At 44.5% G+C, this 13,010-nt stretch overlaps 1 protein-coding gene across 1 annotated transcript in view; it reads left to right on the forward strand.

The window, feature by feature from the left end:
• The window catches only part of Hmt-1 (ABC transporter ATP-binding protein/permease Hmt-1), a 119,884-nt gene that overhangs the window by 12,249 nt on the left and 94,625 nt on the right, over positions 1-13,010 (forward strand). Inside the window, exons 2-3 of the mRNA XM_075886251.1 lie at positions 657-896; positions 4,672-4,961. Of these exons, the coding sequence (XP_075742366.1) occupies positions 693-896; positions 4,672-4,961 (494 nt within the window). The 5' untranslated portion in view covers positions 657-692. The remainder of the gene's footprint in view (positions 1-656; positions 897-4,671; positions 4,962-13,010) is intronic.

Below are 13,010 nucleotides of genomic sequence, written 5' to 3' on the forward strand. Positions count from 1 at the left end.
TGATTTTGTTATGTAAGAGTCTAGATTTTATTTGTTATTGAACATAAAATGATGCATGGGTATACTGCAAGGTTACTGTCAAGTCCAATTTCACTGTTTAGGCCTCTAACCATGACTGCAAACTTGCACGAATTTCAAAAATGAATGAATATTTTTTTCACACATGATTGATAAAGACGTGCGCACGTCGCCCACTCTTCAGCAAGATCGTACCACCCATGTGCAGCAATAAGGTTTGTTCATTTTAAAATGACTATAAATTCTTAATCAATATTTGCCATATTAATTTCCATCTAAATATCGCCCAGCTTCATCTGACTGCATCACCTAACCAACACTTCTGTTCTTATCAGTTACTTTCCTCTTGAGTTTTGTATGCTTAATTATTCTAATATTCCTTAACATGTAAGCCTACTGAAATATAGAAAGAGAACATAAGGAGGCTGACAATTTCCACCAAGTGGGGCATTTTGCCTGCCAGCTCTTTCCATAAGAAGGAAAAGGAAGTGGAGATGAAAAAGAAGAGGTTGTGAAGAACGAGACACTAAACACATACGGAAGTAATGTTATTGATTCACAGAATTTTCACTCAAGTGGCATTTTGTACGTAGTTTTTACACTGCAGCAAATATATCTCGCAATGTGTTTCCACGTAGGAAGCACCCTTGTGAGGTGGCCTCAAGTACAGCAAGATGCGTTACTGTCCTCCGAACGTGACCTTGAGTGACGTGTGGACCCGAGAGGGTCTCTCCCAGTGCTTCCTCGACACCGTGGGTCCACCTGTCCTTCTCCTAGTCATACTCCTGGGGGGTGGTGTCCAGTGGGCAGTGTACCACAAGTACGCCACGCGCCTCGACACCAGACTACTACATCGCAGAGGATGTTACAAGTTCCATGTGAGTGTTCCTGGAGGAATCTCGTTGGAACGCGAGTGGATACACACTCTATTGAGTTATGTCTTCTTTGCTTGGCCATGTTGAAAAGGGAGCTGTTCGAATGTGGATCATTAGCCTACAGGGCTTGAAGTTCGCGATGGGGCTCTGAGGTGTTGGGCACCTCCACCAAAAGTTAGAGATGAAGCCTGCCTTACCTTGTTGTTAGCAATACATTTATACGTGGGTTGTCCTCTGTCCACCCCTTACTCAAGGAAAGTTTGGCAGCCCCATAACCAAGGAGAGATTTAAGCAACTTCTCGAACATCTAACCCTTACTAAATATTTGAAAAGGACTTTACTGACATATTTTCAAGAGCTTTGTGGTGCCTGCATATATTACTCACAGAACAAACAAAAGTTTGCTCCTCCTCTTTACCCTGTTCTACTAAAGAGGCCATGACTCCAAATATACCAGGGTATACGTGCCTCGGCCTGTCTGCTGTTCCATTGTAAAGCCGTAGCAGCAGTTGAACTGCATACGGCCCTGCATGATAATGCCCAGCAAAACAGAAATTTCAGTTGCGTAAAATATAGCCAACTCAAAAGGCACTGTTGTCTCGAAAAGCATTTTGCAAATAAAAGAAATTTGTGGTAGGGAAACTTCTTACGAGTAAGACTGAAGTTGCACATCACACAGGGATAAAAAATACTCAACGCATTATTGGGCTCTGTAAGGTATGATCAATAAATAAATAAATAACTTTGAGAAATAGAGCAAGCCATGCCCAAATGTCAGAATTGCTGACACCTCTGCATCACATGTAACACCGTAAGTGACAGTGTAGAAGACCTCATGAAATTAAAATGAGGTTAAGTGAAATAAACAATATATCTTGTTTCCCAAATAAATCATTCAATAAAGCAATTTTACAGATTAGTTTAAGTGGTACATATAATCAATATATAATTGATTGAGGTGCAACAAATGTTTTTAGGAATCCTACAAAAATATAGCTCGCAAACTTTACAGAAAAAATTATTTTAGTGTCATTAATTAAACTGTTCTTTCACTGAACATGTCCTTTAAAGAGACACTAAAGAGGAACATTGACTTTATTGACAAATGGCTCTTAGGGAACTCTAATGCTATATGTTTCACTGTCATAAGTACTTCATTAGCAGAGAAAATCAAGGTTGAAGTTTCATTTTTCGATTTTGCGTGAAAATCTCTGCACGTGAAGTAGAAAATTGCAAAATGTCCTTTCGGTATTTTCGTGGCATTGGCTTTATGAAAAGGTTTGTATGCTAAGTCTATGGAAACCACAGATCGCAATGTACTTAATTTTTATCGATCGTAAGCTACGTAGGACCTAGTAGACGCCTTCAAAATTTCTTACATCATGGTGTTTGGTGCGGGAACCTCAGGTTGGCCTCGCCACCCCCATTTTCTTTTCGCATGTTTTCTTACTTACTAAGCATTGTGTTGTGGTAGGAGTTGTGTTTTTAAAATGGTGAAATTGTACTTTACTAATATGCGAAAAATTGCATTGCTCTTTAGTGTCCCTTTAAGTCAAGTCAAGTTAGCTTAGTTCTAATCCAAGCTGCTTTCTGAAAAATTTTCGAGAGAATAGTGAGTGATTGATTTGAATATGAAATGGTGATAATGCATACTTGCTTACATTAAATATTGCTGTTGTCGTATCTAGTCAACATGTGAGTACATATGTAGAAGATGAGTTAGCTTTGGTGGCCAATAGGGAATCTTTCATCTTGTCGAACAGCTATGCACTTTTTTTTTGTCATCACTCTCCTTGATTCTGTAGTTGGCACAAAATGTTTATTTTCATGCAGTTGGAATTTTTAGTGAGATATCATTATCAACATGGGTTGTTAAGACTTTTTGTAACAACTTTTGTGACCTATAGATTCATCTTTCTCTACCTCTCTCAACAGTCTTGCTTTTAGAATTCCTCCCGATTCAAGACAAACTTCTGTTACAAATATCTATCCACTGATTTAAAATTCGTGAAAAGGGAGTGAGTGCCAAACCAGTTGCTGCAAAAGAGAAATTGTCTTCTTCAAGGCTGCAACTGATTTCGCTTAAAACCTCGAAAAAGACCAGTTTGCTTGTTGAAACGTCAGCTCCAGCACACACTCACCCTGTTTACAAATTTTTCGTCGCCAACTTCGATTTTCCTGTTTCCGTCTTTTTTTCATAAGTAGACACCGATGTTTATCTTCTATTAGTTCGCATGACACTATTGTTTCTAAACTGCCTGGCAACAGGTCTATTTTAGTTAACATGTGTCATATATAATGAAATCCAACTTCTTGCTTCTTTTGTCAACGTTATTCTCCTGTTGCTAAAACGGCTTCATGCCGGTTCCAGTCAGATTTTCACCCTGAACTCCTGCTTCATTAATGTGCGGGAATATAGTTGTGTGAATCTTGTTAGCTGTCTTTTTTTTCTATTTTAATTTCACTAACATTATTTGGGGTCTCAGTTGTGCTCAGAGAACATAGTAGGCAGTTATGTGAAGCAACAAAGGGAGTATTTATTGTGCTTTCTATGCAGTGCTACGCCAGCTAGCCAGATAGTGTAAGCCACATTGCAGCTTTCAAGTGGGGCCTGAATTGGGCAAGCATAGCTGAGGTCTAGTGGTGCTGCACAACTGCAATGTAAAAATGCTCACTGTTCTGCGTGGACTTGCTCTCTCACCAGAACAGAAGTTGGCCTCCCTGGTGCTGTATCTGCCAGCCTTGGCCTACATGATACTCACAGTTAAACCTGGCCCCTCAGTCTCCAGTGGCTGGAAAGCATCGCACCACAGAAGCGATCAGACACGTAAAGTATTGGGGAATGCTAAGAATAGTTAGATCTGGGCAGGCCACCAGTGGACGCAGCATCTGAAATTGTGTGGAATGAGTGTGGAAGCCGTAGCACGTGATCTTTCGACAAGTGAACAGCTGACGAATAAGCTTTTGCATACTGGCTGAATGCATAAAATTTGCTGGAATGAAACCCTCGCTATGAATGAATGACAGAAGTGAATTTTTAGGGCTCGTTTCTTGGTTTGGCAGCTGGCAAAAGAGAGTGTTCCACACTGGCTGTCAGGGCTGCGAGCGGGGCTGACTGAAATTCCCAGTGTTTTGAGTGCTCATAAACACTCCGCAAAAGTGGACGAGGAGACGACCGCCACTTTAACGCTGTTTGTAAGAGCATCGAGTGTGCAATCTGAAGATTGTATGTTTGGTACCTGTCAATGGCAAGTTGTGTTCTTGTCCATTTTACTTTCTTCACATTTATATCACACTTACTAGAATACTATTAAAACATTACAATTAACTTACCTAGGGGCATAGCCAAAATTTTATAATTTATGTATGGGTCAACCATACCTAATGCATGTTCACATGTGCATTTGTGTGTGTGTGTGTGTATATATATATATATATATATATATATATATATATATATATACACACACACACACACACACACACATGCAAGCAGAATTGAAAATCTTTTAAGTAGGAATTTGAACTGCCCAATGCCCCCCTCCCTCCCCCAACTATGCCCATGATGACGTCCCCTGTAGGTTCTGTGCCTTCATTATTTGCTTGGTTTCATTCACTGATATATAATAGTTGTGCCTGAAAGGTATACTGCCGCAGGGATAATGCAGGGTTGTGTCAGATCCCTGCCTTGGTGGGAGCATTGATGCATGTGAGGCAGCTGGCCAAAAAAGGTGAGCATTCCATGCGTTTATCATGCGGAACGTCTGTTCACGTGCAGACGTCGCTCATGATGGCATTGGCCACATCGTGCCTGGTGCGGCTGGCCGTGGTGTCGGGCATCGGGGGTGCTCCAGTGGAGGGTCACCAGCTGGTCTGGGCCCTGTGCATGGCACCAGCTTGGCTGCTGTCGGTGCTGGTGACACGGCTCGAACGCTTCTGGGCCCTGCCCAGCACCCCCACTCATGGGCATGGCTTACCACTGCTGCTCTTCTGGGCCATGAGTGTCATCCATGAGGCCCTTGCGTTCCTTGGACTGCACAGCACCACCTGGTGGTTCCAGGTTCACACGTCAGTGCCAGCTTCATTTTTTCCTTTTTTTTTTCAGCTTTCTGTGTGCTCATTCAAATACAAGCTGGGCTGAGAGCCAATACCTAAACAAAATGAATTGTTTGCATCTGTTTACATGTGTATGTTACAGATCGCAGGGCTTTTCTGATATTGTGAGCTATCATCAATTGCAAATTCAGTGCCATATTTACTCGAACCTAGGCCGGTGTTTTTTTTCAAAAAACGGTCAGTGAAAGTAGTGGGCGTTGGCTTAGATTCAAGTAGCATAGTTTAAACGCAGCTGCCACATACGTAAAAGCCCGTCTGCGCTAGAGGCATGTCGGTTCGTTAGGCATTGATCATAGACTGCCATGTGCAGGTTGTTCTGCATGTGCACTCAAAGTTCATTTTTGCAACGTCCTATGGTAGCACTGCACGGTGACCTGGTCGGCCAGGCTCAGCAGAGAAGGAGTGATCTCCGTGGCTACACAGATGAACGATGTCTGCAGTGGACTGTCTATTGTTTCGAAATCTCGCAGTCCCATGTTCATGCTGTCAAGCTCAATGAGCTGGCAAGGTTTCGTGCCAGTAAGGGTGGGTCGTGTCACCTGATTACTGTGCCAGTGATCACCATGCACTTAACACCCTCTCTTCTCGCACGCGCAAAGGCACAGGCGTGGAACACGAAGTTAGCAGGCTGTTTTTTGAAAGCAATCGTTTAGCGCAGTCGCATTGGTAGATTTCTGGAAGTGTCGCGCCTTAACTACCTTTTTGCAGCTAGGAGGACAGCGAGGCTGCAGACGATGATGATGATGACGATGATGAACGAATGCACATGCCTGTGGAGTGTGCTGTTATGCAATAATAGTGCTGGGTTTTCGGCCGATGAAACGGTGTTGCTTTCATTCGATCTGCATTCAAGGCGAGCATTTTTTTTTCTGGCCTTGCAAATTTCGGGGGTTGGCCTGCAATTGAGAGCGGCCTAGATTCGAGTAAATACGGAATTTAGTAAGTGATAGAAATAAACAGGTTGCAATTCTCTCGGTGACATGCCATAGGGACAGAAAATATTGGGCAAGCCTTATGCTGAATGATGACTCAAAGTGGGGAGTCAGCGCTAGCCGGAAGCACTAGGAAATTTTGAGTGCACCACTATGATATGCTGGCACTCTCCTGTAGGCAAGCGATGATTCTACAATGGTGCAAGATTTTAAATTATAACAGGTGAATTCGATTGTCAGTGTTTATGGAAGCAAATTGATTCGCATCCAGGGTAGTGCAAATAATAAAATTAGCGAGATTTGAGAAATGTTAGCTTTGACAACTTGAAGGTGCACTGTCTAAAAAATTTTGCGTCCCCTTTTTTCAGTCTCAATAGGTAGCTAATGACCCACTTATCACGCTGCAAAGCTCGTTCACTTGAACGCACAGCAGTAAACTATTTCAAGATAGTTTTATACCGTGCAGTCGCAGTCTCAATTTCAGAGAGCACTGAGTTAGGTGGGACCAAAAGTGTTTTTCGTGTAAACATAGCCGAGTGTGTGAACACACAAATAAACATGTCAACAAGAGCACCGCATTAACAAATCTTTTAAACGAAGGCTCACTCTGAGACATAAATATGTGTGACCCCCGAAAATGCACTTCCAAGGCAAGGACATCAGCCTTTGTAGTCACGTGCAAGCCTGCCCCCTCATTCCATTGAAAAGGTCTGCTAGGAGAAAGCAATGATCACGGCAGCCAATGCAGGGGGTGGATGATTGTTTACAGGAAAACCAAAGGCGTATTTTACGTGTGGTTCCATGACATGCATTTAAATAACGATTTTTAATATGTTCTAGGCTGTGTAATCGGTTGACATTTTTATAGACGATGCGTGCCTACGCAAGTCTATTTCACATATTATCTTGCCTTTAAATTTTGTGTGAATCGTCTAATATTTTTCTCTAGAGACAAGGGTGTCCTTGGTCTGAACGTGTCCAAGTAATAAAATTGTACTGCTATAGCACAGCTCAGTTTGAACATGAAGAAAAGATGCAACAATGAATCTTCATTGTTGCATCTTCATTGTTGCACGTGTGGCCAGTGTAAGATGAACTGTGTGGCCATTGTTGCACGTGTGGCCAGTGTAAGATGAACTGTGTATGTGCGTGTGTGTTGTGTGTACACGCATGAGTGAGTGATCTTTAATGCCTCATTTGCTTCATAGTGACCAGGTTTGATAGCACTGCAGTGTGGTAGACCAGAGCTATGAGCACCCTCTTTCAAGTCCATGGTGCCTATAGAGCAGCGTGTTCAACCAAGCTCTGTTCATGGTCGGGAATGAAGAAAAGGGTAGTTAAATTTTTTCCAACAGCGAAGCTGTTATAGGCAGCTGTAAAATTCCCATGGTCACCAGAAATTTATCATCATCAGCGGGTATGAGCCACGAAAATTGGGTGTCTCTACTCAGCACTGGTCCTCTGAAAATGAAGAAAAAAAAATTGAACAAAAGAAAAAGGAAGAAAAAGGAATTGAAAAAAAAAAAAAGACAGAACTACTCAGCAAAGTGTAGCATGTGAAACACGTGCAATATATATAGAGAAAAAAAAAGGTAGAAAAGAAAATGTGAGAAAAAAAAAGAAAAATATAGAGAGAAATTTGTATAAAGGCATAAAAAGAGAGAAAGATATAAAAAAATCATCGAGCAAGAGAGAAAAAATGAGAAACAAAGGAAAGAAAAAGGCAGACAGAGAGAAGAATATTGCCACTAGTACAAGTTCTGAAAGTATTATTTCCATTGATGCTGGCAGGCTTGTATGTGCCGCTGTTCAGAAGAGAACGAAGATGCGCGTGCAGAGAAAAATGTGCACAGAAAAACTATTGCGGAACTGGCAGGTGTCATATTAACTGTAAATCAAGCGGCTCCCGGTCCAGACGAGATTACAAGCTATATGATTAAATTGACATTTAATTCCCATCCCGATGAGCTATTGAATATTGTTAACTGCTCTTTACAGCACACATGGATTCCAAGCGCATGGAAAATTGCTAAAGTTGCGTTGCTGCGAAAAAAATCAAAGCCTTGGATATATATGTCTTCGATAACATTCGGGCAATTTCGCTTACTTCAAGCCTAGTTAAAGTAATGGAAAAAGTTCCTCATAGAAGACTCAGTGAATTCATCGCTCGTCAGGACATCCTTTCATCAAGGCAAATAGGATTTAGACAGGGGTGCTCTATATGGTCGGCTCATGTTGATTTATAAAGCCGAATTCGCCTTGCAAAAGTATCTGGTGAGCTTTTTGCATTAGTCACGTTAGATATCGCAAAAGCCTACGATAGTGTGGAACACAGTACATTAATTTCAAGATTAGTGGACTGTGAGGTGCCCAAGTACATTATATCTTGGGTTCAGTAGTTTCTCTTTGAGAGACAATTCTTTTGTTGCCACGAGGGAATTACTTCTGCCTCATATAAGCAAACGAGAGGTGTTCCGCAAGGATCAGTACCATCACCTCTTTTATTTAATATCTTATTATCATTCATTCCTGTTCATAAAAGTGTTCCTCTTTACGTCTACGCCGATGATATTGCTTTTTTCTCGTCATCCCGAGATATCAATAGTTTCTATCAAATCTTACAGTCATATTTGAGTGAGCTTGAAGTATGGCTTGGCGGGCTGTCTTTTTCACTTAATGTTAGCAAATGTGCTCTGCTTGTATTTCCTCTATCCGTTCCAATATTTCTTTCACTGCATTATCGAAATGATCCGATTCCACAAGTAACAGCACTAAGATATCTTGGCATTGTTTACGTGGACAATTTAAATTGGCGGCAACAAATAGAATTAAGCACCCGTAAAGCAGAAAGCGCCCTAGGATTGCTACGCCGGTTTTGCGATAAGAATTCAGGGATGCGCAGGGATACGTTACTTATGATATACAAACTTTACATACGCCCAATTCTGCAGTTTGGTTGCATTCTGTTTTCCGGAAGTACCGAGTACAAATTAAGGTCTCTTATATTGCTAGAAAGGCAAGCTCTGCGGCTATGTCTCGGGCTACCTAGGTGTGTCGCGAATAGCGTGCTTTATTTGGAAGCTCGAATCATTCCACTTGATGTTAGATTTCAACAGCTTACTGTGCAAACATTTTTAAAACTCTACGATGTGCCCCTCTTCTGTTCACAGACAGTTTTCATCAAATATCCAGTTTCTTTCTTCAAGCGTCCGTGGTGTCGTTATCAAAGACCCCACGTAATTTTCGTCGATCTTGTTTATCAAATCTTCACGTTTCCCTCCAGCATTTAACTCCCCAAACTCAATGCTCGGTGCCAATTGACTTAATTTTCGATGATATTTTTCTGAAAAATGCCAAGTTACTTCCAAAGCATGTTCTGGATTGCCTCCTTCAAGACCATCTCAGTCATTTTCCCATTTATGTAGTAATTTCGACGGATGCAACGCAAAATCTTCAGAAGGCTAGAGTAGGTATTTTTTATCATCAGCTTAATTGGTCTTTTGCGCTCCGATTGCCTGACTTCACACCAATTTATCTCGCAGAATTCCTCGCTATTACATTGGCTCTTCGAAAACTAAATTATCAGCAGTCAAAAGCTATTAATATTTCGGATGCTTTATCTCTATGTACACATCGAATGTCCGCAAAGCAGACTCCTCTTCTCAAGATATTTTGGTCTCTCGTACCGCATAGCCTATCAGAAGTTTGGTTTATTTGGGTCCCCAGGCATGCTGGTATTGTACTAAATGAAATTGCTGATTCGCTTGCTTCGGTATCTTTAAATTTCCCGGTGGTGCTAGTAGCTCCACAGTTTCCTTTGATTACTGCCGAACGATTCAAACACCTGTTAATCTTAAATATCAACGAAACATCGCTCCTACAATCTGAAGAATTTTGGCACTTGCAATTCACATGGAACACCGCAAAATGCCTTTCCCGTCAATGTGAGGTGACCCTCACAAGCTTTCGCTGTAGAGTTCCTCTGTTAAACTTTTATCTCAACAAATCAGGACTTTCATTAACTAACCTATGTGTAGTTTGCAATGAACCGGAAACAATAGATCACTTTCTTCTCACATGCCGCCGCTTCGCCTCACTGCGCCGAATAATTCTTGAGAGACCGATTGGTATGCTCGGATTGCCAGTTAATGCATCCACCCTGTTATCGTTTGGAGCCAGTCATTTGGGTGCGGGCCGCAGTGCTATTCTGTTAGCGCTATATATATTCATTCAAGCAACCGGAAGGATACGCTGCTAGTGGTACTGTCAGATATATCCAATTATTTGTCCCCCTTCCTCATTCTTGTTAATTTGTTTTATATATTCTGGTTTATCGAATTCTTTGGCACTTTTTCATGTTTGTTTTTTTCAAAGGAACTATATTAGTGTTCTTATCTAATTTCTCTCTTTTTTTAGCAAGCGTTGTACAAAAAAAATATCTATTATAAGGTACAGTGTGGCCGATCCCACTTGTGGGTATGAGCCAAGATCTCCTAAGCGACAAGACAAGACAGGGAAAATGAGACAGTCGTATTGCCATTGTTCGAATCAGTTTGACGTCCTTGTGTGCCATTATCTAAGGGTTGCAGTTATGGTGTAATGTGACACTGGTGGAGGTGCTGGGTAATAGGCTATGCACTGTTACCACGAGCAAGATCTCAGCCCCACCATCGACGCCTTGGTAGAAACAGCCAACCTTCGACGCAGTCGGTGGCAACTAGGCCTACCACCCCAATTCAGCCCTCTTCCGGAACGCTCCAGAACCATGGCGAATGCGACAACTGCAAGCCAGACTGAATAGACCGCGACTCCGCCAGCTCCATTGCCACCAGCACCTTGAACCCCAAAGCCCTTCCATGAGGAGTCCTACGAAGACGTTGTGGGAATTGAGGCTAGCCCGCTGCCTTTGCGCGGGCTTTGCCGCCTTTTCTGCCATTTTCATGTCTCGACATGTCTGCCCTCCTTTGCTGTCTGCCGTGGTGGGAGAGCGGAGTGACGTTTAACTCCCTCACCCGGAAGCGGATGTTGACTGTGGCGCCGTGCGCGGGGACTCCCGAGAGGTTTATGCGCGCTGCGTCAGGAGCGGACAGTACTCTCCGGGACAACAAACGGTGAGCCACGCAATTTTTTTCGTCCGTCGACTCCCGTCAGTCGGGGCTCGTCGGACTTCGCTGACAGCGCCTCACGCCCGATGCAAACGCTCACCTTTTGTTGCCCCGCTGCGTACACACGGCCGAAGGGCGGTACGGTGTCCTAGTGCGTGGCCTCGCTACGTCGACCCGTCCCCCTTCGAAGCCAACGCGAGCGCCTTTGCCCTCGCTCGAGCAACCGGGCCTTTGTCCCGGTGTCTCCGTGGATCACCTTTACCGCGGAGACGTGCTCGTGGCACCCTGTGTAGTACTTTGTGCCCGTGGCGTGGATAAGCCTATTTGCTTTCCCGACGCGTCTTTTTTGCAACGGGCTGTACTGCGTTTGGTGTTGCCACAATAAAGTGTTGCGACTTTGAGCAGTATCGTGTCCTCGCCACGGCGACGGTTAACGCGTGCCCTGCGGCTCGCTAAGACCGGACCCACGCTGGTGGCCGTACTCCTTCGGGATACGTGTACACCACACTGGCGCCCAACGCGGTATCAAAAGCTCTAGCTTTTGACTGCTCTTAGCGAGTCAGTTCGCCAGCGCGATTCGGGCTCGTCGCAACATGTCTGCTTCGTGGCATGCCGCGTTGCACAAAGAGGCCACCACCTCTATGGACGGGCGCCCTTCGGCGCTCTCCTGTGTCGTCACCCCTTTTTGTGGTGAATACACTCCTACGTGGTAGCTGACGCGCTATCTCGTGCCCCACTGTCGGCCGAGGACCTTGATCCCGGTGCGACAGCCGCTAGCGGTGCCTTAGCACTTGCCAGCGTCGGGGGCGAAACAGCAGCTTCGCCGCCATTCGGCGTGAAGGGTGAGTCCCCATGCGGACAAACCTTGGCTACTAATCAGGTAAGCGGCGCACCGCGAAGCGGCCGAGCGGGGGAGCTTTCCGAAGGCCACGAGGCCGAGAGCAAACCCGTAACGCCGACTCACGCGGCGGTTGCTGCGGTCCTGAGTGGGCGCGATACCAGACTCCCCCATTTGGGAGAATGGGAATCGCTTTCAGCAGCGAAGAGCTACTGAAGGCTCAGCAAAGTGATCCGTTTCGAATCTCGGAGGGACAGAGCGCCGTATACGCTGCTTGCACTGCGGCGGCGCCGTTAAACCGTCTTGACGACTTGCGGAGCACGGTTACGCTGCTTGTTCTGCGGCGGGCGCGATGCGCGTTTAGGGGGCTGAAACAGCGTGTGTCACTGAGTCCCCGGCGGATTCATTTTGCTGGACCATGACGGGCTCCTGCAGAAGTATATAGCCACTGACGACGAGTCCGTTGACCCGTTTAAGGTGGTTATGCCCAAAAGTCTGAAAGCCCCACTGTTGCGATCCTCTCACGACGAATCCATGGCTGGTCACCTGAGTGGCTCGAAAGTTTTTGCAAACTGAGCAATGTTGTGACCTGGCCCGGCACGAAGCGTGGCTTTTATCGCTATTCCGTGCCTGCCACGTCTGACAAACGGTTAAGCCAAGGGTTGGAAAGCCGCCCGGTCTTATGAACCGATTGTCAGTGAGCGTCCGTGGCGCGTACTAGCTGAAAGATCCCCTTTGGGAAAACTCAGCCGTGCCCACATCACAGACCTGAAGCCCTTTGTCACGTTCTGACGAGCTCGCGCTAGTGCCCTGCGGCACTTCGCGCAAGCAACGGGCACACCCGGAGCGACGGACCGCATTCCGACCCCGCACCGGTATAATCTGAGGAAGCGGTCACCTTTGTGATTTCGCGCCGGACGGCGGACTTCTCCGCAACTGAAGGCCCTCAGTTTACTGTCTAGGCTCAGTATAGGTTAGCTTCTTTATGGCCTTTTCTCGTAAAGAAGTTGACCTTGCCCAGTCTGCTGCCAGTGTTTCTTTTTTTTAATTGTTCATGTGTATTTTCATGTTTTTTGTTTAATATTAAGTGTTATTTGTATTTTATGTTTTTTTATTTTCTTTTGGC

This window comes from Rhipicephalus microplus, chromosome 1 (assembly GCF_043290135.1).
Source record: "Rhipicephalus microplus isolate Deutch F79 chromosome 1, USDA_Rmic, whole genome shotgun sequence".
NCBI classification, from domain to species: Eukaryota; Metazoa; Arthropoda; class Arachnida; order Ixodida; family Ixodidae; genus Rhipicephalus; species Rhipicephalus microplus.